Genomic DNA, 23,858 nt, shown 5'->3' with positions numbered 1-23,858 from the left:
GGGAGCTCTCACACTGGGTAGAAGATGGGACCCTGGCCTCCAAGGTTCCTTCCAAGTGTAGGGCTCTGTGACGTTGTTAGTGATGCAGAGACCACTGTACCACAGTGAATGGGTGGGCAAAAGGGAGCCCAGGATAGAACGGCTTAATGTGTACAGAGAGTGCAGGGAGAAACAGAGTGAACCGTAACCTGATTCGTTCCTAGGATCGTTTTCTATTGCAGGAAGGGCTGGCATTTAGGAAATTCAACTATTTCCCATCGGCTCCCTTTAAAAGAGCGCATCCCAAATCCTCCCAATCAGGGACCATTTATATCAGCTTAGATTCTCCAAAAGGGCTCAGTATATGCACGTGGACTGACTGAGGGACAATTTGCTGTGTGTCCTTTGGGGTGTCTCTGGGCCTTTATAGGCACATCTCCTATCGCCATTCTCAAAATTGTGGAAAAAGATGGCTACAGAGCTAATAAACCTGCCTGTGGTAGTGTGGGCCCGTGAAGGAGGTATGAATGCCCTTGTGCCCTGCATTGTGGCCCAGCTGACCTGTAACTGTTCCCTCAGAAGCTCAGAGAGGGCAGGGTACCTGTTCCTGGCGGTACTGCTTCCCTTCCCAGGGACTTGGGTGAACATTCACCTCTCCCTCAGCTCCTTTGAATCTTCCCACCCAGAAGCTGTTAGGTAAAGTAGCTGGGAAAATACCTGAGCCAATGAGAACAGAATTCAAGGGTTACCTTGCTGCCAGAAGCCAGCGCGTAGCCTCCTCCCACCAGAATGACAATCTCCCAGGGCATGGTCTTCTGGAAGTCCTTCCACGTGATGATGGGCTCCATCCCCAGCGAGGGCTCCTTGTCTTCCCCTGGATCTCAGGTAGATAGGGAGGGAGGGCCAGGTGAGCCATAAGCGGAGTGCTTTGTGGAGATAGGGGCCCAACTGAGGAACCGGCTGATTTGGGAGGCCGCTCTGCTATTTTGAGCCTTGGTCAGGCTCCTCCTGAAAATGCTGACTTGGGTGTAATTTGACGGGAGCCAGCCCCAACTTCTCCCCTTGAACTCCTCTCACCATCCTTCTTTTTCCCAAAGCAAGGCTTCTTCGCTGGAATCAGGAAGAGGAGGAAACCAAGGAAGACGGAGACGGTGGCGTCGGTACGGTAACCTTTCCTAGCGAAGAGACAAGCAGGCTGGAGGAGGAGGCTCAGGGACCCCGGGGTAACACGATGTCTCGGGATCGTCTGAACACAAGGCCTCTTTTTAGACTAGAGGCCACGGCAACCTTCCTTGCCAGTTTTGCCATCCTATCCAGCGGTGGATTTAATGGGCAATGGTATTGTGTGGAGGCACGGCCTGGCTAGGGTGGATGCCCTAGTGTGAATTTAGAGGCCCGTGGATTGGGGCGAGGCCTAGAAGGAGTGATAAGGAGTTGCGTAGAGGAAAGAGAACAGAAAAGGATGGGCCCTCTTTCCTGCGAGGCTCACACCTCCACGTGTGTCTTTTCTCAAATGAGAAGCTGTGCTGGGTGAGTTGGAGGGCTGTGGCCATGACCCTCAGGGGAAGATGCAGGGACCGGAGCCCCTGTTTGCGTCTCCCCCCACACCTCAGCCACCCGCTGGCCGCAGTCTCTTCACAGTTGGTATTTTACTTTATGGACATTTGCTCTGTTAACTCTCATAACCATCTATGACATGGCTGAGGTTCCAGGAGCTTAAGTAACAAGACCAAGGTGACAGAGAGGGATAAATGGCAGCCCTGGATCCCACCCCCTGACTCGGACTCTTCCTGACTATTTTCTTCCTGATTGCACACTGCAGCTTCCCTAAAAAGAGGGGACTTTCATGGGAACAAAGTGTTTTCCTGGCTCCATGTCTGTCCCTGAGAGTCTAGCAGGGGATGCCATTGGAAAGTGCCAGAAGAGTTTACGTGAGGGGTTGTTCTTAAGGAGAAAACAGTATCACTTACTTTTCAAAGAAAGAATCCCAGCCGGGAACAAAGCCAGGCTCCCGGGTGAACCACAGCACGGTCATCAGGATGAAGAAAAATCCAGTCACCATTTCAGGGTAGCTATAAAATAAAACAGAAAGACCAGCTCCAGGAACTGGAAAATTTCTGTTAGCTTTTTCACTATCGTGCCAGAAAATGTTAGCCATGTTTACTAGAGAAATGTAGGTGGGAAGGGAAAGAGAACACAACATGACACATTTTATAAAAAAGTTAAAATACAGCCTGCAAGGAGAATGCAGTGAAATGGGCCCCTCGAACAGTGCTGGTGGGAGTAGAAATTGCTACAACTTTCTTGAGGCAATTTGATGATATATCTCAGAAGCCTTAAATTTGGTCCTTTTATCGAAGCAAATAACCAGAAACGCATACAGAAAGTATCTATTAAAAAATTAAATATTAAAAGAAATGGAAACAACCTCCATATCCAGTGATATCCCATGACATTGAATACATTTCAGCGTATGTTAAAATGAGATACACCTAATAATCCTGCTGCTAACAGCAGAGTTAATGACCTGGGGACATAACTAATGCTAAGTGAGAAAAGGCAAGGTATGAAACTGTTCAGTGTGGATTGAATTTTACCAAAAATACATATAATTTTGCACCAGAAAGGCCTGGAAGGAAAAACACACGGTAACAGTTAACAGTTAACACTGGGAGGCTAGGAATACAAGTCAATTTTTACTGTATATTTTCCTGTATTTTCTAAGTTCTACAATAAACATATATTCCTTTTATAAATTAAAGTTTAAAAGACTACAGCCTAAACCTGAATCCTTTCACCCAAAGTTGTATATACCAATTGCCATAAAAGGAGAAAGAGCACAAACTAGGACGCTGGGTGGCTGTGGGAAAGCTGATAGAAATGGCTGCGAGTTGGTGAGTGAACTCGCAGACCCTATGTCTTCAAGTCTGTAATTGATGCTGCTCGATGCTCTAAATATAGTACAAAGTGCCCAGTTCCCTACAAGGGGCCCCTGGACCTGCGGTGGCCCGTTCTGCGCAATGTGGAGAATCCTGACTCGAGAGACTTCAGCCAGCAGGGTGGCCGTGCTGTCTTGAGTTGTTCTTGGTCCTCCACCCTCTATGCCACGGTTATACCTTGGACTCAATATGGTGAAGGGGAAGCGTGACCACCTGGAATCGTGGCCAGACTCTGGCATTCATTAACATCTCTAAACGCTCGGGTTCAGGGTTGTAGACAATTCCCCCAGCTCAAGGGATCGTCAAGAGCAAGGTGCTTCTGTGCTCGCTTTCTCTCCTGGAGAAAGAGAAGGCGAGTGGCTGATTTCTTACCTAATGGCTCCCAGCTTTTCGTATTCCTCGCGGATCCTCTTCTCTGACAACTCTTCCCTTTTGGTCTTATTCTTCTTGCTCAGAGAGCACGTCTCTTTAAAACTGAGAAGGGAGAATGAGCGAAAGAATGAAGGAAACACACTTCTGAGGCCCAGAGGTCAAGTATTAAGCACATACTAAACTACTGGCTTGCTCTGATGACTTTTCTCCTCTCCACTAGCACCCTGGCCCTCCAACCCCACCTGTCATACAACTTTTATTTGCCAAGTTACACAGCCTCTCATTATCCTTCTCCCCGAGGTTTTTGGGTCATGCACCTGGTGTATCAGTGTGAAGCGACGTCTTGTGGACTTGTGCAGGTGTATTTATGTGGCGTTGTTTCTCCATACTTGTCTTTACATAATTGAGACTGATGTGGCATATGTGTGTAGATGTTTATATATTCGTGTGTTCTACATATACACGTGTGTGTGGTCTATGTTTCTCCGTCTAGAGGCAAGGCTTGTGTAGGGTGAAAGTGTGTGTTGGTTTTCTATTTGCAACACTGGAGGTATAGAAATATTCAGCCCTCATTGATTTGACTACAGTCTCTGAGTAATAATAATAATAATAATAATAATAATAATAATGTCAGCTCAGAGAACATTCCTTGACCAATGGGGGCTTCAGGTTCTATGGACTAATAGCAAAACTTTATATATATCTTCCCGTTATTGACGTGCATCCAATTTGGAGTGGATTACTGGTTGTGAAGAAAAGGTTTGCTAAGTAGATTAATGTTAGAAATAATATTGCAAGAGGAACTTCCCACTTGTCATGTTGAGGGAAATGAGTATATTCCACACAACTTCTAAGTATAAATCCCTCGTGTCTATAAAATTAAGCCTAAAGCAACTCCTACTTGGAATCACATTATTTTAGAAGTGAATTGAAATTACTCTCTATGCTTTGAGAGCAAAGAAACTGCACGGAGCACCCTTCAGTTCCGACTTTATAAATCGGACGGTTCGTCTAGCCAGTGGTGGGAATTAAGACCATTTCGTTGCAGAGCTGATGGTCAAGTGCAGAACTCGTGTGTATTCAGAGCATCTACAACAGACAATGCCTGACTCGCCATCCAGTCCCAGGGGCATCCTCTGTGTTTACTCAGCAGCTCCTCCCAAGCAGCACCCTCCAGGGCTTGCGCTGTGACCTTGGCTGGACAGGAGAGCCTCTGCCTTGCTGGCAGGGCCCTGGGACTCACTTGCAGCCCAGGAACAACCAGTGCATCCAAAACCAGCTGACCACCAGCATGATGAGGGAGATGGGAAAGCTGAACAGGAACCAGGTGCCAAAGTTGACCACGTCTGCGGCTGGATACTGGCTGTAGGGGGAAGAACCAGGTCAGGGATTAGAAAAGGTGGATTTCCATGTGCTATTTTGGACGTGATAAGCTAAATGCTCCTTAAAAAGACATAGCCGAGCTAACGTAGAGGTAATAACTATACGGTAAAACATGTATCTAGTGCTCACTTATTTGACAGTTGCAACCGTACAGAGCCCGGCCAGGAATTATGAAGTAAGCTAAAAAAGGCATCTAGCAACCAGAATTGACTCACGGAAGTGTATATGCTTTGCAGGCAGGAGACTCACTCAGGAGTTGTTTGCTCTTAATTTCCATAAAGATTCTGATAAGTGTACGCATCTGGTTTTCAAGACAGCAGAGAATGAAAGCGCAGTCTGGTGCTCTTTGTTTATAAAGTCCCTGAAGGAATGTGGGCTTTGGGGGACATGGGGCATCAGTTTCAGAAAACTTCAGCCTCTAGAATCTCATGAAGGTTCCAGGTGTTAACTGTGCACATAGGAAAACCAAGACGTGGACTCTCCAGGTCTTTTCTCTGCCGTCGTAGGGTCCTAGGGACGTTGCCCTGAGGAGTCCTCATTCAGCATCTGGCAGAGCTGTGGCCCCCAGCCCGGGGGGGGGGGGTGTGTCCTGGGGAGCGAGGCTGCACCCTGTGTAAGCCATGGCTATAGTCTAGATAATGCCTGTGCTCCTTTACCCTGGGGCCCTTCTGAGTCCATGAAGCTCAGACCCTGGGGAATCGAGTCTTAAACTTCCATGTCCTTACTTCTCCCTTCTTCCTCCTCCCTTTTTCTTTCCTGTTTCTCCTTCCCACTGAAACGAAAGCTGTGTGTCTCCTCTTGTCCATGCTTAATTTCTTCACTCTGCTCTGGCTCCCATTCCTTCTTGTTTTCTCAGCGACATCACTCTATCAGTCATCCCCCTCTCCCAAATCTTTAATGATCCTCTCATCTGGATGGTCCCTATCAGCGTTTAAATGACCTCCATCTTAAAACCGCTACATGACTCTCTCTATTATCTCCCTTTATTACCACCCCATATCTCTCCTCCTTTCACAGCCAACTCTCCATTTCCTCACCTCCATCTTACTCTTCGACTCACTGAAATTTGGCTTCTTTCCCATCACTTAACCAAACTGCTCTTGCCTAGGTCACCTGTAACCTCCGTGGCACCAAGTCGAATGGATACAGTTTTGTCCTTATTTTGCTTGATCATTCAAGCAACTTTAAACACTCTAGACCACTCCTTCCTCCTCGAATCTCTTTCTTCGCTTGGGTGGAATGACACTAGATTTTTCTCTTCCCTGTCTTTCCTGTTTTATTCTCTCTTTTGTAGTCTGTTTTAAATGCCTGGACTTAATATGTATGCCCCCTGCTCTACTTACTCTGTGTGTTGTCCTGAGTAATCCCCTTCACTCTTACGACTTCAGTTTATATGCATACGACTAGAACCAACTACCATCTCCTTTGTGGGGCCCCGTGCAAATGTGGGGCTTCTTGTACAAAAATTCTTAAGAATTTCAGGTTGGTGACAGCAGAGCATTAGGCAAGCTTGGTGGCCCTGAGTGACCGCACACATTGCATGTCCATGAAGACAGCTCTGCAGGCCACTGCAAATCTATCCACATCTATGTCTTTTGCCTAAAATTTCTCTTGAGGTTCAGATCTCCTGTTTCTTAACTGGACATCGCAATCTCTACGTCACCATTTCCTCATCGGTCCCCTCATTTAGGTCCAGGTCAACTCTGTGTCTCCGGCTGCAGAAGCCACAAGCCTGACAATTAGATTTGGCTTTACCTTCTTTCTAGTCCTTCCAAGGCCTGTCAAGTCTACCTCTTAATATCTCTCAAGTCTGACCATTTCTCCTCCCCACGTCCACTGCCCTGCAGGCCGCCATCAGCGCTCTCCTGGGCACGTGCACCAGTGTCCTAAATTGTCTACCTGCTGCCTGCTTTCTCCAGTCCATTCTGCATTTCTAAAATCCAAAATGAGTTTTCAAAACTATAAATCTGATCATCTCCCTTCCTGCCTAAACTTCTTCAAAGGTTCCTCACGGCCTGTGGGATGAAGTATAAATTCCTTAGAGGGCCTGCGAGGCCTATCGTGATCTCTTGTCCACTTCCCGGGCCCCCTTTTGCCCTCTTTCATTTTCTCTCCTGTGCTCTGCTCTCTTGCTCTGAACCCTCCGACACACTGTTTTCTTTGTCTGGAAAATCTCCCTGCATCTAGTTTACTCCCACTCATACTTCAGGCCTACTTCCTTTGTCGCCTCTTTGGGGAGGCATTGAGACTGAGTGACCTCCCCCAGGGGGGCTCTCCCAGCAGAATCCTGCCCGACACGTCACGTTCAAGCTGATTGTCTCTTTTCCCTCTCGGTACAGAAGCTGCCCTGGCCCCATTTTCTGCTGTATCCTTAGCACTCCGTCCCGTGCCTGACATGGAGTGGATGGTTCGTAAGTGTGTGTTGACCGCGTGAACGACTTACTTGTTGAAGTGCTCCAAGAAGATGAGGCTGGTGGAGGTGCCAATGATGGTGGTCAGGCCCCCGATGGTAGCCGCGTACGATATGCTCAGAGAGAGGCCCTTGCAGATCATTTGGTCGTGCTGGGACTTGTACTTCCTGTTGACTCCCTGGGTCCTGGCGCCGGGGCTCAGGACTGGTGGCTTTTCCTACCGAAGGAAAATCACTGGGTCTCTCCAACCCAGCTCGGGTTGTCCGGCACATAAAGCGTGAAAAACGGGCACCAGGGTGCAGGGGAAAGGGTGTCAGAGAGACAAATCCCAATGCCAGTTCTACCATTTCCCAACTTGGGCGGCCCCTCCGAATTGCAGTGTCTTCTGTAAAATGGGGAAAATCCTATTTTCTCTGCCAGATTGTTGTGAAGAGTAGATGAAGTAATATACACGATTATACATATGTAGCACTTAGAATACTTCCTGGCATTTAATGAATGGCAAGCTATTATTTTTGTGGCTGTTAATGTTACTAACAGCATGTTCTGTCTTTTCCTTGAACTCCAGTAAAAGTGGTTGCTCTCCACTTTGTGTCTGAATAACAAATAGAAGATGGTTGTTCTATGTGGAGTTAGAAGGACAATCCTGATTGGGCGATGACTAAAAAAAAAATAAGCCTTGGATGATAGAAGGAATCCAGCTTTCATTGGGCAGAGGGTTGAAGTACGTGACGCTCTCCTTCCTTCCTTCCTCAGTCATTTCTCCTTTTTGCCTATTGGTGTTTCCTCCCCACTTCCCCACACCTCCTTGCCTATAAGCCTCAGCCTTGCTGTGGTCCTCTCAGGCCCTGCTTGGTCCAGATGATGGCCATCAGGGTCGGAGGTTACTGTCCTCTGGTCTCAAGTATAAAGTAAAGAAGCACGTGCGCTTTGCCCTGCAGGCCTGGCCACCCCTCAGGGAGTCTTCATGAGACTCAGAGCGGCCTAGAGCAGAAGTCAGCAGGCCAGATCGTAGGACAGCCATGGGGAAAAGGTACATCATAAGTGTTTAATAAATGGCGAAATTTACGATGATGATGGATGTTAAGTAATTGAGACCATTTTGACGAACACAAAACTGTGCGTCACGGGTGATAAGTGACAGCTGCGGTTTTACACCAGCGTCCACCTCTATTTGACTTCTGCATTTTGTTTCAGGGGTACAGTGCCAGGAACATCCCCTTCTCAGAGACAAGCAGTTGCCTTAAAATCTCAGGATCTTCAAATAAAATATTTGCAGTGTCCCTGAGGCACCTTTGAGGCATAGTTTGAACACCTCTGATCTAGAGCAATCCTCAGCTTTTGTACTTGAAGAAATGGGGGCTCAGACGGCAGCATGACTTGCTGCGTCAACAGAGACTTAGGTGTTGTATCCTAACATGCGTGGCACACGCAGGGCCAGACCTGCCTGTGGATAACGAGGGCCCGGGGACAGCTCACTAGCCTGACGCCCTCACAACTTCAAGACCAGTTTCCCTAGGGAAGCCCAAGGCATTTCATGTAGGAAACAGGGTCAGGAGATGCAATTTAATTACCTGGGGTGGGGGCTGCTTCTTGCTCTGGTGCTTTGCTGTTTTGACGGGTTTGCTGACTGTGGACACGCCATTCAGGTTCTGTGGGGACAAAGACCATCATGCTGTCAGGAAGAGGATGTGGGGTGGGCCTTGAGAAGTGCCACCTCACCGTCCCAGCGGCACCTCATGCCTCAGCCCCGAGGGGACTGGAGACCAGGACCCAGGGAGGGCATCCACAGTGGGCAGCCATCCCCCCTGTGCCTGCCTGCATCTCACACGGTCCCATCCGCCTGGTATCAAACACCTCATATGAAGAGGCTTTTGAAAGTGGGCGGAATATGGCTCTGTCTTTAGAGGAGAGCTCGGCTTTCTGGAACTTCATCAGCTAATGAAGAATCCTTTATTGTTCTTTAACACAAAATGAAAACAGAAATTGCACCACAACAAAACCCACAGTTTGGACTGATGTACGAAGAGATGTAAAACCAGCTTCAGGGGTGGGGCAGCCAAGGAGCAGTGTGCAGGTACACGTGTCCCTTCTTGGAATAAGAGTTTTGTAAATGGAATCCCCCTGAAAGGAATTCTAAGGATGAATCTGAGACCCAGGACAAGCTGGACCGGTCTGAGTATTATGTTTCTGTGGGAAAGGTCAACCTGGACCTTCGGGGGCTTTGCCCAGTGCTCAGGGCTGGGCTTTGGGGCTACATGACCCTCGCCAGGAGCCTGTCCAGGCCCAGGGACCACCTCTTAGCTCTCAGTGGAGGCCACGGGGCTCTAGGACAAGCTGTCAGGCATCTCTGTCACTGAGTTACCCTGAGGGACTTTCAAGTACAGTGGTACCTCAGTTTTCAAATGTCTCCGTTGACAAACATTTCGGTTTATGAACGTTGTCAATTTTATGGATATATGGTATCAGTAGATAGTAAAATTCATGCTAAATTTGCAGTTTTAGGGGTTGATTTTAAAGGTCTGGAATGGATTAATCCATTTTGCATTGCTTTCTCTGGGGAAACCGTGCCTCGGTTTTCGAACGTTTCAGAACTCGAACGGTCTTCTGGAACGGACTATGTTAGAAAACCGAGGTACCACTGTATCTCAGAGCACAGGAAAAACCCAATGCCATACCTTGTTCTGCATCAGAGAAGTGGAGTCTGTAGTCGAGGTGCTGGAACAAAGTGAAGGAAGCAGGAAAGTCAGCAGTGGCCCAGATGTCAGGAGATGGGAACCCCCCACACACATCGGTGACTGGTTTAAGGGACCCCTCTAGACTCCGGTTTTCCGAGAAGCCTAACCTCACCCCTGTCTTCCAGACCTTCCAGAGATGCTGTCAGGATTGGTGGGGACGCAGAGCATTTCCTTTGAAGCAGAACCGATACTCCTGATAGTCGCTAACACAAATGCTTATTAGGTGCTCGGCAATCACATAGGGACTTTAATCCTTATGGCGCCGTGTAGCCTCATAACAGGTCCGTGGTGCAGGCATCACTCCCTGCACGTAGCGTAGGAAACTAGGCAGAGACAGGGCACTAGCTTCCTGAGAGCTGTGGGGCGCTAAGTGGTGGTGCCAGATAGGACCCCGTCTCCGCCTGTCTGGGCCTCAGACCCCTGCTCACTGGCTGACTCTGGAGGTCACTATCTAGAAGGAGAAAGATGTGAAATGCTTCTCTGAGGTGATAGGAGCAGGGAAGGCCGGTTCCCACAAGGTGAGAGGCGAGTGAGAACAAGAACATGGAGGAGAGTTTCTGGTCAGTACCTGCCCCTCGAGGGTGGGGGAGGGCATGGTAGCCAAATGTGCATACGGCGTCCCCCATACCTGTCAGTCCCCAGCCTTTGCCTCGAGTAGAGAGGAAGGTGAGAATTGAACTGACAGCATTGCCGGCAAACTGAGTATTCAGTGGCTGTTTCTGGTTGGTCTTAGTTCTGAGGACAGTGGGTGCTGCGAGCTCACCCACTGAGAAGACCAATGAGGGGTGTTGGACCCACATGTAGGGTTTGGGGTCCTGTGGTTCTCACTCATCTCCAGGCTACACCAGGAAAGGCTAAGGAGTGAGTGGGGGTTCAGAGGGAAGCGTTCTTTGGAGAGCGTCATTAGCCTGCAAGGAGTAGAGTGGCACGATGTTTCTCCTCCCTCTGTCCCAAGCTGGGTGAGGATGGCCGGCAAAGAACCCCTCACAAGCATGGGAGGTGGCGCTGGTCGTCCTCACTGCCAGCAGCGCTGGCTCCCACCAGTGCTGAGAGAGTTCTAGGGACAACTTGAGCTTTTTCTTGGGAGTTTGGGGACACATTTTTGTCTGGAAAAGAACAGTGGCCAGTGGGCCCTGCCAGAGACGCCAGAGTGAGGAGAAAGACCCCCTGACACGGGGGCAGCCTGTGCTTTCAGTGTTCAAGAGTCTCGTCAGGCAGCTGAGCTATAGCCGCCTTGAAAAGGACCTGCCCCAGAGGCAGAAGCAACCCCGGCACCAAGGCGCTGGGGGGGTGGGTGAACCACCAGAGCACAGAACCAGGGAGCGGGCAGGAGCGGTCGTCCAAGCGCCTCCCCGCCATCAGGCCCAGGGCTATGCAGAGGCAGCCTCCAGGGAACGCCCCGATCTACAAGTCCTGCAGCCCTAGATCCTTTTGGCCCCTTCAAAGATGAAGCTTCTGCCCTCACCCTGGACAAGTCAGGGCAGCAGAGTGAATTGGGGGAGGACAGAGGAGAAGAGGGCGGTGGAGGAAGAGTGAGACAAGGGTCAGCTGTCTCCCCTGCTGGCTTTTGCCTTTTGCTCTGCAGACCTGGGCAGAAGGGAGGTGGGTGTGAGCCTGAGAGGAGGTGGGGAGAAGCTCTAGATGAGATTGAAGTTTTGTTGTGGGACTGGACTAGGCTGCTGAATGTCTGAAAGGGAGATCGTTATGGACTAGGCTGCTGAATGTCTGAAAGGGAGATCGTTCTAATGTCTGACAGGAACCAGAAGACCTGTGGGACTTGCCAGAGCGCTCATCAAGGGCCGGGGAGGGAAATCCAGTGTGCTGTGATGGAAGACAGTGGTGGCAGGAAATGAAAGCCATTTCCTGATGGCAGCCTTCTATGTCTGTCCCATTACGTGTGCTCATTTCGCTCAACGGGAGGGCTCCATTTTTTTATGAAAAAAGCAAATTGCAAAACTGAGCTCTAGTACAAATGTCATTTTTAAAGTGTCATATCCAAGGAATACCTTGCAGACCACATTTTGCTATCGAATTGCCAACAGAAATGATCTGTTAGTGGATCTCCACTCACATGAGTGTCAGAGACTACTTCTGCTTTTCTAGCATCTTTTCATCATCAAAGGGCTCTCTCAACAACTGTCCTTTAAGCTCCGACCTGTCATCTAGTTGTTGTTTTTTTGCCATATCTAACAAGACCCCATCTAGTAAGACCATACCTAATAACAATCTGTGATTATCTAAGACTCTCCAGTGACATCTATTATGTGAGTATTTTTCCATTCATGGATTAAATGTATTATTCTCCCAAGAGGGACGTTGATTTAGATGGAATTCTACTTGGCAGATATACAGGCAGTCCATACACTGCCTCAGATTCAGTGTGGTCTTTTTCTTTTTTCCTTCATCACGCCAGCGCCCTGTGGTTAAGGGGGTTACCCTCAAGATCTTGGCAAGTGGCTTCTGGGTCTGGAAAGGAAATCGGGGCTTGGGGAGGTGGTGGTGTGGCAAGATGTGAGCATGGCTTATACGTCTAAAAGAGCTGTTTTTGGGCCCAGGTCCCAGCTTTCCTGACCTGGGAACGGACCTAGACAGGCTGTCTGGGACAAAGGCCGTCATACTCACTCTTCACTGACAAAGATGAGTTCCAGAGAAGGTTGGCTGTTGTTGACCTCAAGACCTACAGCAGCAAAGGAAAGCAGGAAGTGAGATGTGGAGGCTGGACCTGACCCTGTAGGGCAGGGCTCGAGCTCAGGGGCTCAGGGCTGGGAGGGGACATAGGGCATAAAGGCTCCCGCTGGCGGCTGGTGCCTGACGACTCCCTTCCCTCTCCCCTCCCTGCAAGGCATGGTGGGACCTGAGGCTGGCCCTGAGCCTTGACCATTTGGGAGAAGGGAGCTGGGATGGCTGTTCTAAGTGGGGGAAGAAGGAAGAGCTGGCAGTGGGGGGAAGAGCAACAAGGGCTAGTAGGGGATGGAGGGGAGGCACACAGGTGAGGGGTCGTGGGGGTGGGCACCCAGCTGGGCAGTGTCACAAGAGGAGGGCAGCAGGGCAAAGGGTAGAAACACTCCAGCAAACTGTACTGATGGGCTCGGCATCTTCGGTGCCGGCGCTGCTGGCCACGAGCTGCTCCTCCTCGGCGCTGACCAGCTCCTGCAGCACGGCCTCCACGATGGGCATCACCATGGCGGTGGTGGACGTGTTGGAGAGCCACATGGACAGCAGCGTGGTACAGCACATGAAGCACAGCAGCAGCCTGGAAGGCAGGCAGGGCTGGGCAGAGCGCCGACGGCAGGGCCATGTCCCAGGCCCGGACGCTGCCCTCCCAGGGCTCCTGCGGGTGGGGTGGGGGTGGTGGGTGCTCCGCCCAATCCGATGGTCCTGGCCTAGCAAACCGGGGCTGTTTACCCAGAACACCGGGGTTGTATGTCTGTATGTATGTTGTATGTCATACATTCAGCGCTGCACTGCCATGGCTGGCACAGAGGAAACAGTCAGTAAATATTTGTTGAGTGAATGAATCATACTTCGTGCACTAGTGGCCTTAGCCAGAAGGGAGACTTTAAGCAAAGAACAGCTCTGGGAGTGGAGTCAGGGGGCATGGACTTAGTGATTGCTCGTCTCTGCAGACGTTAACTTGGTGACAATGTGTGTTTTGTGTGTATAAAGGAATTCTGGTTTTGCCTTTGCAGCCAGCAGTTCCCGAGTACCATGACATTCCTTGCTTTGCAGCCCAGTCACAGTAGTTATTATATTAGTGACCAGACAGAGACCAATGGTGGAGCTCACAGTTCTATCCACTCTTGGTCCCACTGTCAACCTGAAAGTACAGCCCCTGAAGTCACAGAAGTGTCCACATCATGGTGTGCACTTTCTCCGCTGGTAACTTAAAGAGCCAATGCTCGGAGGAAAACACTAACCGAGGTAACTCTCCAGCTGTTTCTCCTTGACTTTGAAACGTGCTGTGCGTGTTTGTACAGACACGGTTCTCATTTCCAGAAGATAAGCCTCCATAAAGAGTTCCGTGTTTATTACTTTAGGTGGGATCACTGCACAGTCGGGGACCACACATCTGACATGTGGCCGATGTCTGGGTAGGCCAAAGTCCTGATGGTGTGTTTGTTTAGGCTACAGTGACACGAGTTTGCCTGCCCCCCACACGCTAGGACAGAGAGCACCACAGGGGGTGGAAACTCGCAGGGGAATGAGATAAATAGAAATGAGTGGAAACACAATGGGATATAAATTCTTGAGGTTAGTACAAGAGGTTTCAAAGAGCTTCAGAGTCCCAACGTGATGCGAGGAAATGCCACTATGTGCCTAGGAGGTTGCGTGTGGGGTACGAGATTATTACTACTGAGGGGGGAATTACGCTGAATTGAGCTGCAGTTAACTGGGAGACAGGAGCGTGCGTGTAAGCAAAACCTGTATTCCTGTAATGACTAATGTTGAAAACCAATCCCATATGATTTGTGTAGACCCTATTTGACACCCAGAGGCGTCAGGGCAGCTTACATAAAATATAGCAAGAAAGTTGTAAGCTAGAAGGAGGGGAGAAGGCTTCTCCAACGGGAAGATGAGGGCAGGGTTATCCAGTGGAGCAGGGGTGAGGTTAACCCCGAACTGTCAATCCTGACTTTCCTTCACATTCCCCAGGGCCGGGAATCTCTCGCTGGCCTTCTTGACAGCAGAGAGGAAAAGGGGAAGCCACTGAGGGCACTGCAGACGCCGGGTCAAACGCAACCTGTCTCGCAGGTCTGCGATCTGAACCAGTGACAACAAAAACTCAAGGTGGATGGGAGGAAACCTTCAGGTCTCCTTAAATGACAAAGGAGAAGGTACCACTTCCTTGTCCAGCCTGTTTCCTGAAATACGGGGAAAAAGGGTGGGAAACAATTTATGTTGGTCCGTCTTGTTTTTACCTGATGAGTCCCTTATCTTTTATAACCTGCTGCCCTTGCAGTCTAGGTTGCTCAGCTAAGTTATTTAGACTGTGACAATAAGTGACACCAGAATCACACAGTCAACTCTATCCCATGGTCCTAGGCCCTTTCGCTGGAGGGAAAGGTGGGAGCCGCGTGGCCCATCCCATCCTCATTGGTAGGAAAACCACCTGAAGCGGACGTGCCCCTTTGGCCCTCTGGGAGCTGGGAGCTGGGAGCATGCACTACCGGCTGGAGGCTCCAAAGTGCGACTTACATGCCTGGCTTGGCTCCAGCCATGATGACCATGCGCAGAGCGATGCGCTTATGCAGGTTCCACTTCTCCACGGCGGCCGCCACGCAGATGACGCCCACCAGCAGCAGCGTGGTGTTCTTGAAGTACTCGGCTGCCACCTGCGGAGGCCAGTGCAGTCACCCGCTGCCCGACCCCCGGCCCGGCCCGCCAACCTGGGGCCCAGCCCCGGCAGGGAGCGCGGGCCAGCCTCTCCCCATCCCCCCACCGGAAAACTCATTCTCAACCAGAGGCTGGGCCAACAAAAAGCAGGGACAAGAGGGCTATTAAAATAGCCAACTGTTTTACATCTATTTAAAATATATATTTTTAAAATTTATATATACATACATGCGTATTACCTTGGGTGGGCCCTATACTAAGAACTTTACAAAGATATTTCTTCTAATCCTGCCAATAACCCCATAAGGTAGAGATATTCTTCTCCATTTTTTTAAAGGTATAAAAACAGTTATTTAGTTATGATATAAATTCAAAGAATAAATATACTTGTAATTTTATCTTAATCCTTAAAAAATTATCAAAATAACCCTGGGTTTGTCCCCAAATCTCATTTTTCTTTAGCTTTTCTGAAAATTATGTTCATTTTTTATTAGGAAATCAATACATGATCGTGATGGAAAACTTCAAAATATAGAAATTTAAAGATGAAATTCCCCTTAATCCTACTAGTGTTAATACTTTGGTATATTTTCTTCCACTTTTTAATGTCATAATTGGATATATATAGTATGTACAGTTTTATATCCTGCTTTTTTTTTTTCATGTTACATCAGACCCTGATAATTTTCTTATGAGATTTAAATTTATTGCAAAAATACGTTAATGGCAGCATAATGTACCATAAAACTTATTTGGCCTTTTCTTTTTGTTGAATATTTAGGTTTTTTGGTGTTTTGTTTTTGTTTGTGCTACTACAAATGGAGCAATAATTTTCTGCTTAAATTGTTAACCTTACATAAATCTGATGATTTCCTTAGGATAGAGTTCTTGAGGGTATCTTTATCACTAGCTTTAAACCTTAAAAAAAATATTTATTTCAATTTAAATAACTCCAAATAACCCAAAGTTCCAAAGAGTTCCAAAAATGTTAATAGTACGAGGACTCCTCGTACATTACCTGTCTGTCTACATATTTTTTTTCTGAGCCATTTGAGAATAAGTTACATATATTTGGCCCTTTACCCCTGAACAGTTCAGTGTATGTTACCTAAGAATAGGGGTTTTCTCTTACACAACCACAGTACCAGTTATCAACTTCTCACTTTTTAAGGATGAGGAAATTGAGACTTAGGTCTGTTAAAAACATATTTCATATATTTGGGGTCCATGGACCAACTCGTCATTGGTTCCCTCCCTCAATTGCAACATTCCCTTCTCATCTCTGCTTGTACAGACTGATCAGACTTCAAAGCCCAGTTCAGGCCTGGTGTCCTCCAGAAAACCTTCCTTGTGACTCTAGCCTCTGATTCCAGAACGTTCCCTGCAGGCATCATTAATTCCACACCTCAGAGGGCATTTAGGGCAACGCTGGAATTGTTGCTTCATGCTTGTACTGTTTATTTTTTTGAGTGAACCTCTCTTGTTTCTCAACTAAATTTTAGGCTGCAAAAGGCCAAGCACCACGTTTCTTTCTCTATCATGTTTCTTTCTCTATCTCTTAACACCTAGTAGAATAACACACAAAAGTAGATGCTCAATACATATTTGCCACAGACGTGAGAATTGTTCCCCACAATGGAACCAAGAGAGAAATCGAGAGGAAAAGATATAAAAAGAAAGTTTAACTTCTCATTTAAAAACCCTCTTAAAGTAAGAAGAACAAGAACATTTTTATCTGCAAGAAAAATAAAAATTGAACAGAAAAGGAAATGTGAAATATATAGTGTTTAAGTAAACGATATTTACATAATCACACTGTTAAACTTGATTATTAAAGTAACAAAATTGTGATATGCCTTATCTCGGGAGGATGGAGGGGGCTGTTCTCATCTACTATAACAGGGAGTCAACTAATAATGTCTAAAAGTGATAACTGAAGAATTAAAATCAGAAGACATATAGGAATGTGGAGCTTCATACTAGAAGAAGCGGTTAACACATTTAAAAGTTACTGACTCTGGGTGGGGGTAGGTGGAACTTGGGGAGGGGTGGGGAAGGAGACTGCTGGTTTTTCACTGTGAGCTGTTCAGTATTTGATTTTTTAAACTCCGCACGTAGCACTTTGGTTACGTAAAAGTCAAAGACAGTCTACTCCGTTTCCCGCTTATCTTGTCTCACAGTGACTTCGTTGTCTGGTTGATGAGGTTTGTGTAGGAGGCACATGTGCCCTCTCTGTGACCATTTCCTGGAGGAAGAGCCCTCTGCTTCTGGTTAATCCAGTTCTGGTCCTCAACTCCAGCTCCCCGGTGCCCAGATGGCCCCCTGCTCTGCTGGGCTTGTAACTCTGGGCCCTGCCCAAGGGTGGAGATGCTGCCCCCTAGCGGGAGGTGGAAGCACCTCTGGGATACCTGAGGGCTACAGCTAAACTGAGGTCCTAGGACCTTTCTGACTGCACCCTTACCTTCCCAGAATATCTAGGAGACAGCTTTGTGGTAAAATTGGTGTTTTAGTTTCCTCTGTCTACCAAGGAGGGAAGTCCTGACACTGACCCTAAGTACATGGGCCCAGGACCAGCTTCAGCGGCATATTGCCTCTGTGCTGTTTTCTTACTTGGTGTTTGGTGGGCTCAGGTCTGTTCCAGTGCCCTCCCTGCCCCCATGTAAGCAATGCCATGTGCTTGGGCAGTGAGCCTGGGTGTAGTTTGTGATTACAAGGTCATGTAGTCAAGTTGTGAAGAATGAGGGCACGCAGAGCCCTGGGCAAGTTATTCCACCTCTGTGGGCTTCATTTTTCTCATCTATAAATAAATGAGGATTATGTGAGTCCCTACCATTTGTAAAGCTGTTATGAAGATTAAATGACAGATGCAAACCAGCTAGCATGGCCACCACGCTGACAGCCAGGATTTCTGGAGGTACTTCCTGTTACTAAGTGGTCCTGAGGCCATTAGCACAGAGTGGGCCCAGGTACAAGGCTGTCTTTTTGCTTTTATAAATTAAAATCCCAGCCAATGGTGGTGGCTGTTAGCTGTCTAGCCCATTTTCTTTTACAATAAAACTTTGGTTACTCAGAACCCCTCAGGGAACACCAGAGTTCCTGGATTCTTAAGGATCTTAATTATTTTCTAAAATGTGTTTTGTACTCACTCTTGCCACAAGCATTCTTTCCCCCCACTATCTAATTGCCAAGACTAATATTCTGTGAATTGGGAAACTTGATAACAAAGCTTGTTAGGATTAGCTACAGAAAGAAAATAGATTTTAAAATGTGTGCTCCTCCCACGAGTAAAATGCATGGCATGGATTTTGTGACACTCGCTTTGGCAGTTGTATTGCCTTCCTGCTTTTCTGCTCTGTGGTTTTCTCAGTTTGCCAAATCACTGAGCTTCGAGAGCAGCGGTGTCTCTGCACTGTGTTTTAGAAGAAATGGGCTCAAGGAGGCTGCTTTTGCCAAGGTGGAGCAGAGTATAGCGATTTAGAGCATGGGTTCTGGACTTCCGACTGCCTGGAGTTGAGTGGTTGCTTTGTTGGCTGCATGTCGGATTGGCCATGTGACCTGTACGCTGTTGGACAATCTACTGAACGCTTGTGACTCGTCCCTCCAACCTTTTTGGTGGTGACAGTGATGACACGTAGCTCATGTAATCCATCGTGACTCAGGCCTTCAGTAAGATCATGCATGTGGGCTCTTATTATAGAACAGTGCCTGGCACATAGGAAGTCCTTAATCAATGTTATCATGATCATTAAGGAAAGTGAGAAAAGACAGAAAGCTTCATGGTGAAACTGAGGGTTAGGTATCAGGTGTGCCAGCGTGATCGAATGAGGGAATAAGAGAAAGAAGTGAAACAACAAGGAGCAAGGTGGACCTAAAAGGCCAAGATTCCTCCAAATTTCCTTAAGGGAAGGGTGAATGTATCGCAAGAGCTTTCTGCCCCAGCCTGGATTGAAAGGCCCAAGGACCTAAATGTTGACGATGTAGTCTGTGAACTCTCCAGTTCGTTGTTAGTTGTTAGTGAATTGCCTGTGACATCTGTTAGCGATGAGCTTTTAGAGACACAGAATTATTTACTGCTCTCTAGATATATTCGGGTTTTAGTTTTTAAAAAAGATTTTTTTTTTTTTTTTTTAGGAGAGAGGACAGAGAGGAGATGCGGCTCTATTCCTAGAAGTTTGAGGAAAATAGAAATCTGGATGTTAACCTCAGCTCAGTGTTTTCTCAGTAAGAATGTGCGTCTCCCTCCCTGCCGTTCCCATCAAGGGAAGACGGTGACAGATCAACCAGTCCTCAGGCCCATAAACCGGTTGCTGTGATAGGTACCACCTCACTCAGAATAGTCTAAAATCCTCACCACTCCCCAGGAGGTAGGAGTGTCTATTCCTCTCAGTTTTCAAATGAGTAAATGGCAGGTTAGGGAGCTTATACAACTTGCTCAAGACTGGTTAGTGACAAAGCGGATGCAAACTCAGTGCAGCCTGACTCCCAGCTTGGATCCTGACCCTTTTCTGCACGGCCACTGTACTCGCTCATGGTGGAGGCAGCCAGGGACCGGTAGGATATGTGGGTCTGACTGTGTCTGTTCTCCTAATGCAGGCATTTGGTGGCACTGGGTGGGTCCCCTCAGGAAGGCAACCAATCACCCTGCAGCTGGCCTCTGACCCAGGCTCTTTGCTGGTCAGCTGTGAGTGAGCCTCTTCAAATGGCAGTAATGTCACAACCCCTCAGGAGACCAGTGGTGGCCTCGGGCAATGGGCCTATTTTGAGGCTTTTTTGGTTCATCTGAACAATTTTGCAGTGAAATCCTGTAGACCCCAGGAGGGGATGTCTGGACTGGTTCCCCATCAGAGCTGGAGTCTGACAGTACACCGTTCCAGCCAGTTCCCCAGCCATGCAGCCACATCTAGTGTGTCTGGCTCTCAGACTTTCCCTCAGGGCAGAAATGCTGCTTCTGCTGGGTAAGTGTATGTGGGTTCCTCCTAATCACCTAAACCACCTGATATAATGGCAGAAGCTTTCAAACCACACTCACTGCCTCTGAAAATTCAGGGGATCCCGTGAGAAGTGCCCCAGCAGCCAGGGCTCTGGGTCCCCACCCCCAACTGGAGTAGGACTTCCTCTTCCATCGGTTGCATGTATTGAGTCTCCTAAGATTTGGTTTAAAGAAAAGGTTTCGTTGCTTTAAAAAACACCTTTTGCAAACCCTACCCTAGGGGAGTCTAAAGCAGAGAGCCCAGATGGGTGCTGACCTGGCCCAGAAGTTGGCTCAGGTCCTGCATAGCTGGAAATGTTGGCATAAAGTGCCCCCAGTTTCTCTGGGACTGGATGAACTGCCCCAGTGGAGGAAATCGGGTTGGGCTTTGAGCCCAGGGACAAAGATTTGGTTCATTCTTAGGGAATAGATCTTCTCACAGAAACACTGTTTGTCTTTAAAAGGCTGTGAGAGCTATAGGTTCCTGTTCCAGTCCCCAAGTAAGGTGTGGGTATGGAGCTCAGCTCTGGGCAGTGTCTGGCTGGCTGTGGGTGATGGAAAGCCTGGATTCTGGCAGGTGGCCAGGCCCAGATGCTTGGCCTACATCCCCCCAGGCCTGTATGCAGGGCGGGTCAGCCTCCATGGTGAGTAGAGGCCAAAAGGGCAGAGGAGAGAGTGGTATATGAAATGCCCCTAGGTTTAAACAAACAGAGAAAGTCAGAGGAATCCAGTGGGTCAGAAAGATCAGGAACAAACAGGGAGGCAGATTCATGACATCAGTCTCAAGTGTCACTTGGCTGCAGTGGCTGTTTTGTTATCGCAGCCGGAGCTGCCTCACTGCCTCTCTTGACCTGGAAGGAACTGGAATCTGAACAAGACTTGCCAGGGGCCTGCAGTGCAGGACCACTGAGACAGCAGAGTGTGTGTGTGTGTGTGTGTATGTGTGTGTGTGTGTGTGTGTGTGTGTGTGCTGGTGAGAGCAGAGGTAATCACTCCTGGAAGAGTTCCTGACCCTGGGCATCCTGGAGGTATACCAGGCCCCAGCATTCAAACCAGGCTGTTGACACCCCTCAGAGAACCTCTTTGCCCCCACCTCTATGCCACTCTCCTATAAACGGTAGATCTTAGCTAGATTGACTGTCCCAGGATATGGCAACACACTAGAAGGACTTAGAGGGCTTTAGAAGCCGATATAATGACAGTAGTGAAAGTCACAATGGAGACAAAACAAAACGAAACAAAGCCTAAAAACAAATCTAAAATACAGGACTGAGGTCTGAATACCAGTGGAGTGAAGACCTGGCTGGGTGTTCACAAGAAAATCATAGAATCCTGAAGTCAAAGGGTCCTGAGATTTCAACCCCTCTTCCAAGAGCCGACATCCAGCATCCCTGACAGGGTCGCCTGGATTGTACCTACAGGGATGGGCACACCAGGACCACACATGGCAGCCCCTTTCAATCTTCCCTCATCCTGAGAGGGAATCTCCCTCATGGCACTTTGACTCTTGGGTTCAGGTTTGACCTGTGAGCCTGGTGTGTTGACCTGTAGAAGCCAGAAATCACACCCTTTTTGAGCCTTCTCTTCATTCCTCACGTAACTGACATTCTAGTTCTCGCTTTTTGGTATCTTGGCTACCCACCCCTGAATGAGCTCCCGATGCAGAACCTGATGCTCTGGACACATTTGTTTATTAATTCAGCAGATTTCAGTACATATACCAGTGGTTAGGAGCACAGATTCTGGGATCATACAGTCCTGGGTTCAAGTTCTACGACTTACTAGCTGCGTAACCTCCAGTAAGTTACTTAACCTCTCTGAACTTCAGTTCCCTTCTCTGTAAATGGAAGGTAAAAATAACAGCCACTTTACAGAGGATTAAATGGTATAGTACACGTAAAGGACCTCCCATAGCGCCTGCTAAATGGTAAATGCTCGAAATGATGGCAGCCACAGTGAGCTGATAGATGACTCATGCTGAGTTCGTACTCCACTAAAAGCCAAGGGTCTTTTTCACACGGACTGCTAACATTCATCCTTATTACACTTTATTTTTGTCAGCTTTAGTTCATTGTCTCACCCTGTGAACATTGATTCTGTCACCATATGTTCGCTAGCCCATGCCTCTTTGAGTCCTCTGCAAACCTGATAGCATGCCTTTTATGTTTTCATCTGAGCTCTGTCTCCAGTCCGACGCCAATGTGTTACTCAAATTTCTTTAGGTTCAGCTGTTCAACCAGCACTCGAGTTCCTCAACTGTGCTGTCATCCAGCCCACATTAGCTCCTCTGATTGAGAATTTTTTTTCCCCCCTGGAAACTGTGAAGTCTCCAAAGAAAAAGTTAATTTATGTTCAACAACTTCTGTTGAACATAAAGACCAGGGAAATTATAAAGCCCTTTAGAAAGACTTGAATCAAAAAGTGATCAACATAAAGTTTGGACACTTGACAGGGTAAATTTCATTTATCTAGAACGTTCCCTCGTGGGGAGTTGTGTAAATCCTCCGCAATGCCAGAAACTGAGGGTCTTCTGTTTTTTTCTATCTAGTGGAATAGAAACTTCTCAAGGTCAGAAGTCATTTTTATCATTTCAGGACCTGAGTTCCCCAGAGAGAAGGCAGTCTAAGCTTTGCACGTAGCAGACTCACAATACCTGCTGACCAACAGGTCACCATAAAAATTAACCACTTATAGGCACATATCTAGCCCACAATGGGAAACTCAGAGGCCTCAGCTGTGAGATTCAAGAGGGCAGACAGTACGTGTTTCATGTTTGTCACCCTCAGGGTCCCTATAACGTCCTATGTTGCACATGGTAGATATAGAACTCAGAAAAAAATATCTTTCTGAATGTTGAGTGAATAACATGAGGGACAAAAGCCAGAGTCCCCGAGTCACACTGATCTTATTCCCATGCATACCTTCATATGGAAAGTACACTATTGATACACCATCAAGAAACACTGCAATCAAGAAACGCTAACTAAGGGCTAACAGGATGGCCTGCGCATACACCTGCCAGGGACTTCTTAAATCCTAGAGGGCCTGGGTCTTGGTGAAGAAAGGACACATCTGTCGAAAGTTTGTATCTGGTGTAGCTCATTTAAAGAAGACATCAAATAGGCTCCAAGGGAAGGAAACAACACTTTTAGCCAAGGTCTTTGGAAAGACTTCACTGAAGAGGGTAATTGGGTTGGATTTTAAAGGTTGAAGGAGTCGGAGAGAACTTTCCAAGGTAGAAGAACAGCCTGAGACACGGCAGGGGGCTGGGCAAGCACACGGTGTGTTTGGGGGTGACAAGTAGATGATGCATCTGGCACAGGGGCTCCTGCTGATGCCCAGCCTAGCTTTTCCCGGTGAGCCATGGCACATGCTGGTGCAGGGGCCGGCCGGTGGTGGTGGAACAGGTATTTTCTCTGTCTGCAAAGGTAACTAGCTCACAAAGAGCAATACCCCATGCCCTCTATCTTAACAGCATTTCCCTCGCATCTGAGTGCTGCAGGCTTGGCCCAAGCTGCTCCCTGTAACCCAATTGCTAAATATCATCAGTAGCCACAGCCACTTTATCGGACCGATGGGGTAGGAGTTTTCACCTCAAACGATAAAACTTGCCCTCTGGCTTTCCCAGTGCTTTTTGTCTCTGGCCCCAGCGGTAACAATGCCTAACCCTTGTCCAGACAGTCTTGTCTCCTCACGGTCATACTACCCTCGCAAACTCCTGAAAGGGGCAGTT

General features: G+C 48.0%; 1 protein-coding gene across 2 annotated transcripts in view; it reads right to left on the bottom strand.

The window, feature by feature from the left end:
* Positions 1–23,858, bottom strand: part of SLC13A4 (solute carrier family 13 member 4) — a 37,565-nt gene that overhangs the window by 7,286 nt on the left and 6,421 nt on the right. The window contains exons 3-13 of one of the 2 annotated variants that reach the window (XM_033098766.1): positions 15,019–15,155; positions 12,903–13,075; positions 12,445–12,499; positions 9,763–9,802; positions 8,659–8,736; positions 7,117–7,301; positions 4,534–4,653; positions 3,291–3,392; positions 1,950–2,051; positions 1,057–1,154; positions 729–859 (exon numbers count right to left, since the gene is read on the bottom strand). In XM_033098766.1, coding sequence (XP_032954657.1) covers positions 729–859; positions 1,057–1,154; positions 1,950–2,051; positions 3,291–3,392; positions 4,534–4,653; positions 7,117–7,301; positions 8,659–8,736; positions 9,763–9,802; positions 12,445–12,499; positions 12,903–13,075; positions 15,019–15,155 — 1,221 coding nt within the window. The remainder of the gene's footprint in view (positions 1–728; positions 860–1,056; positions 1,155–1,949; positions 2,052–3,290; positions 3,393–4,533; positions 4,654–7,116; positions 7,302–8,658; positions 8,737–9,762; positions 9,803–12,444; positions 12,500–12,902; positions 13,076–15,018; positions 15,156–23,858) is intronic. The other variant, XM_033098767.1, reaches the window with a different exon arrangement.

Source organism: Rhinolophus ferrumequinum, chromosome 26, assembly GCF_004115265.2.
Source record: "Rhinolophus ferrumequinum isolate MPI-CBG mRhiFer1 chromosome 26, mRhiFer1_v1.p, whole genome shotgun sequence".
Taxonomy (NCBI): Eukaryota; Metazoa; Chordata; class Mammalia; order Chiroptera; family Rhinolophidae; genus Rhinolophus; species Rhinolophus ferrumequinum.
Note: the sequence above shows the minus strand (reverse complement) of the source record. Positions and strands in the feature narration are given on the sequence as shown.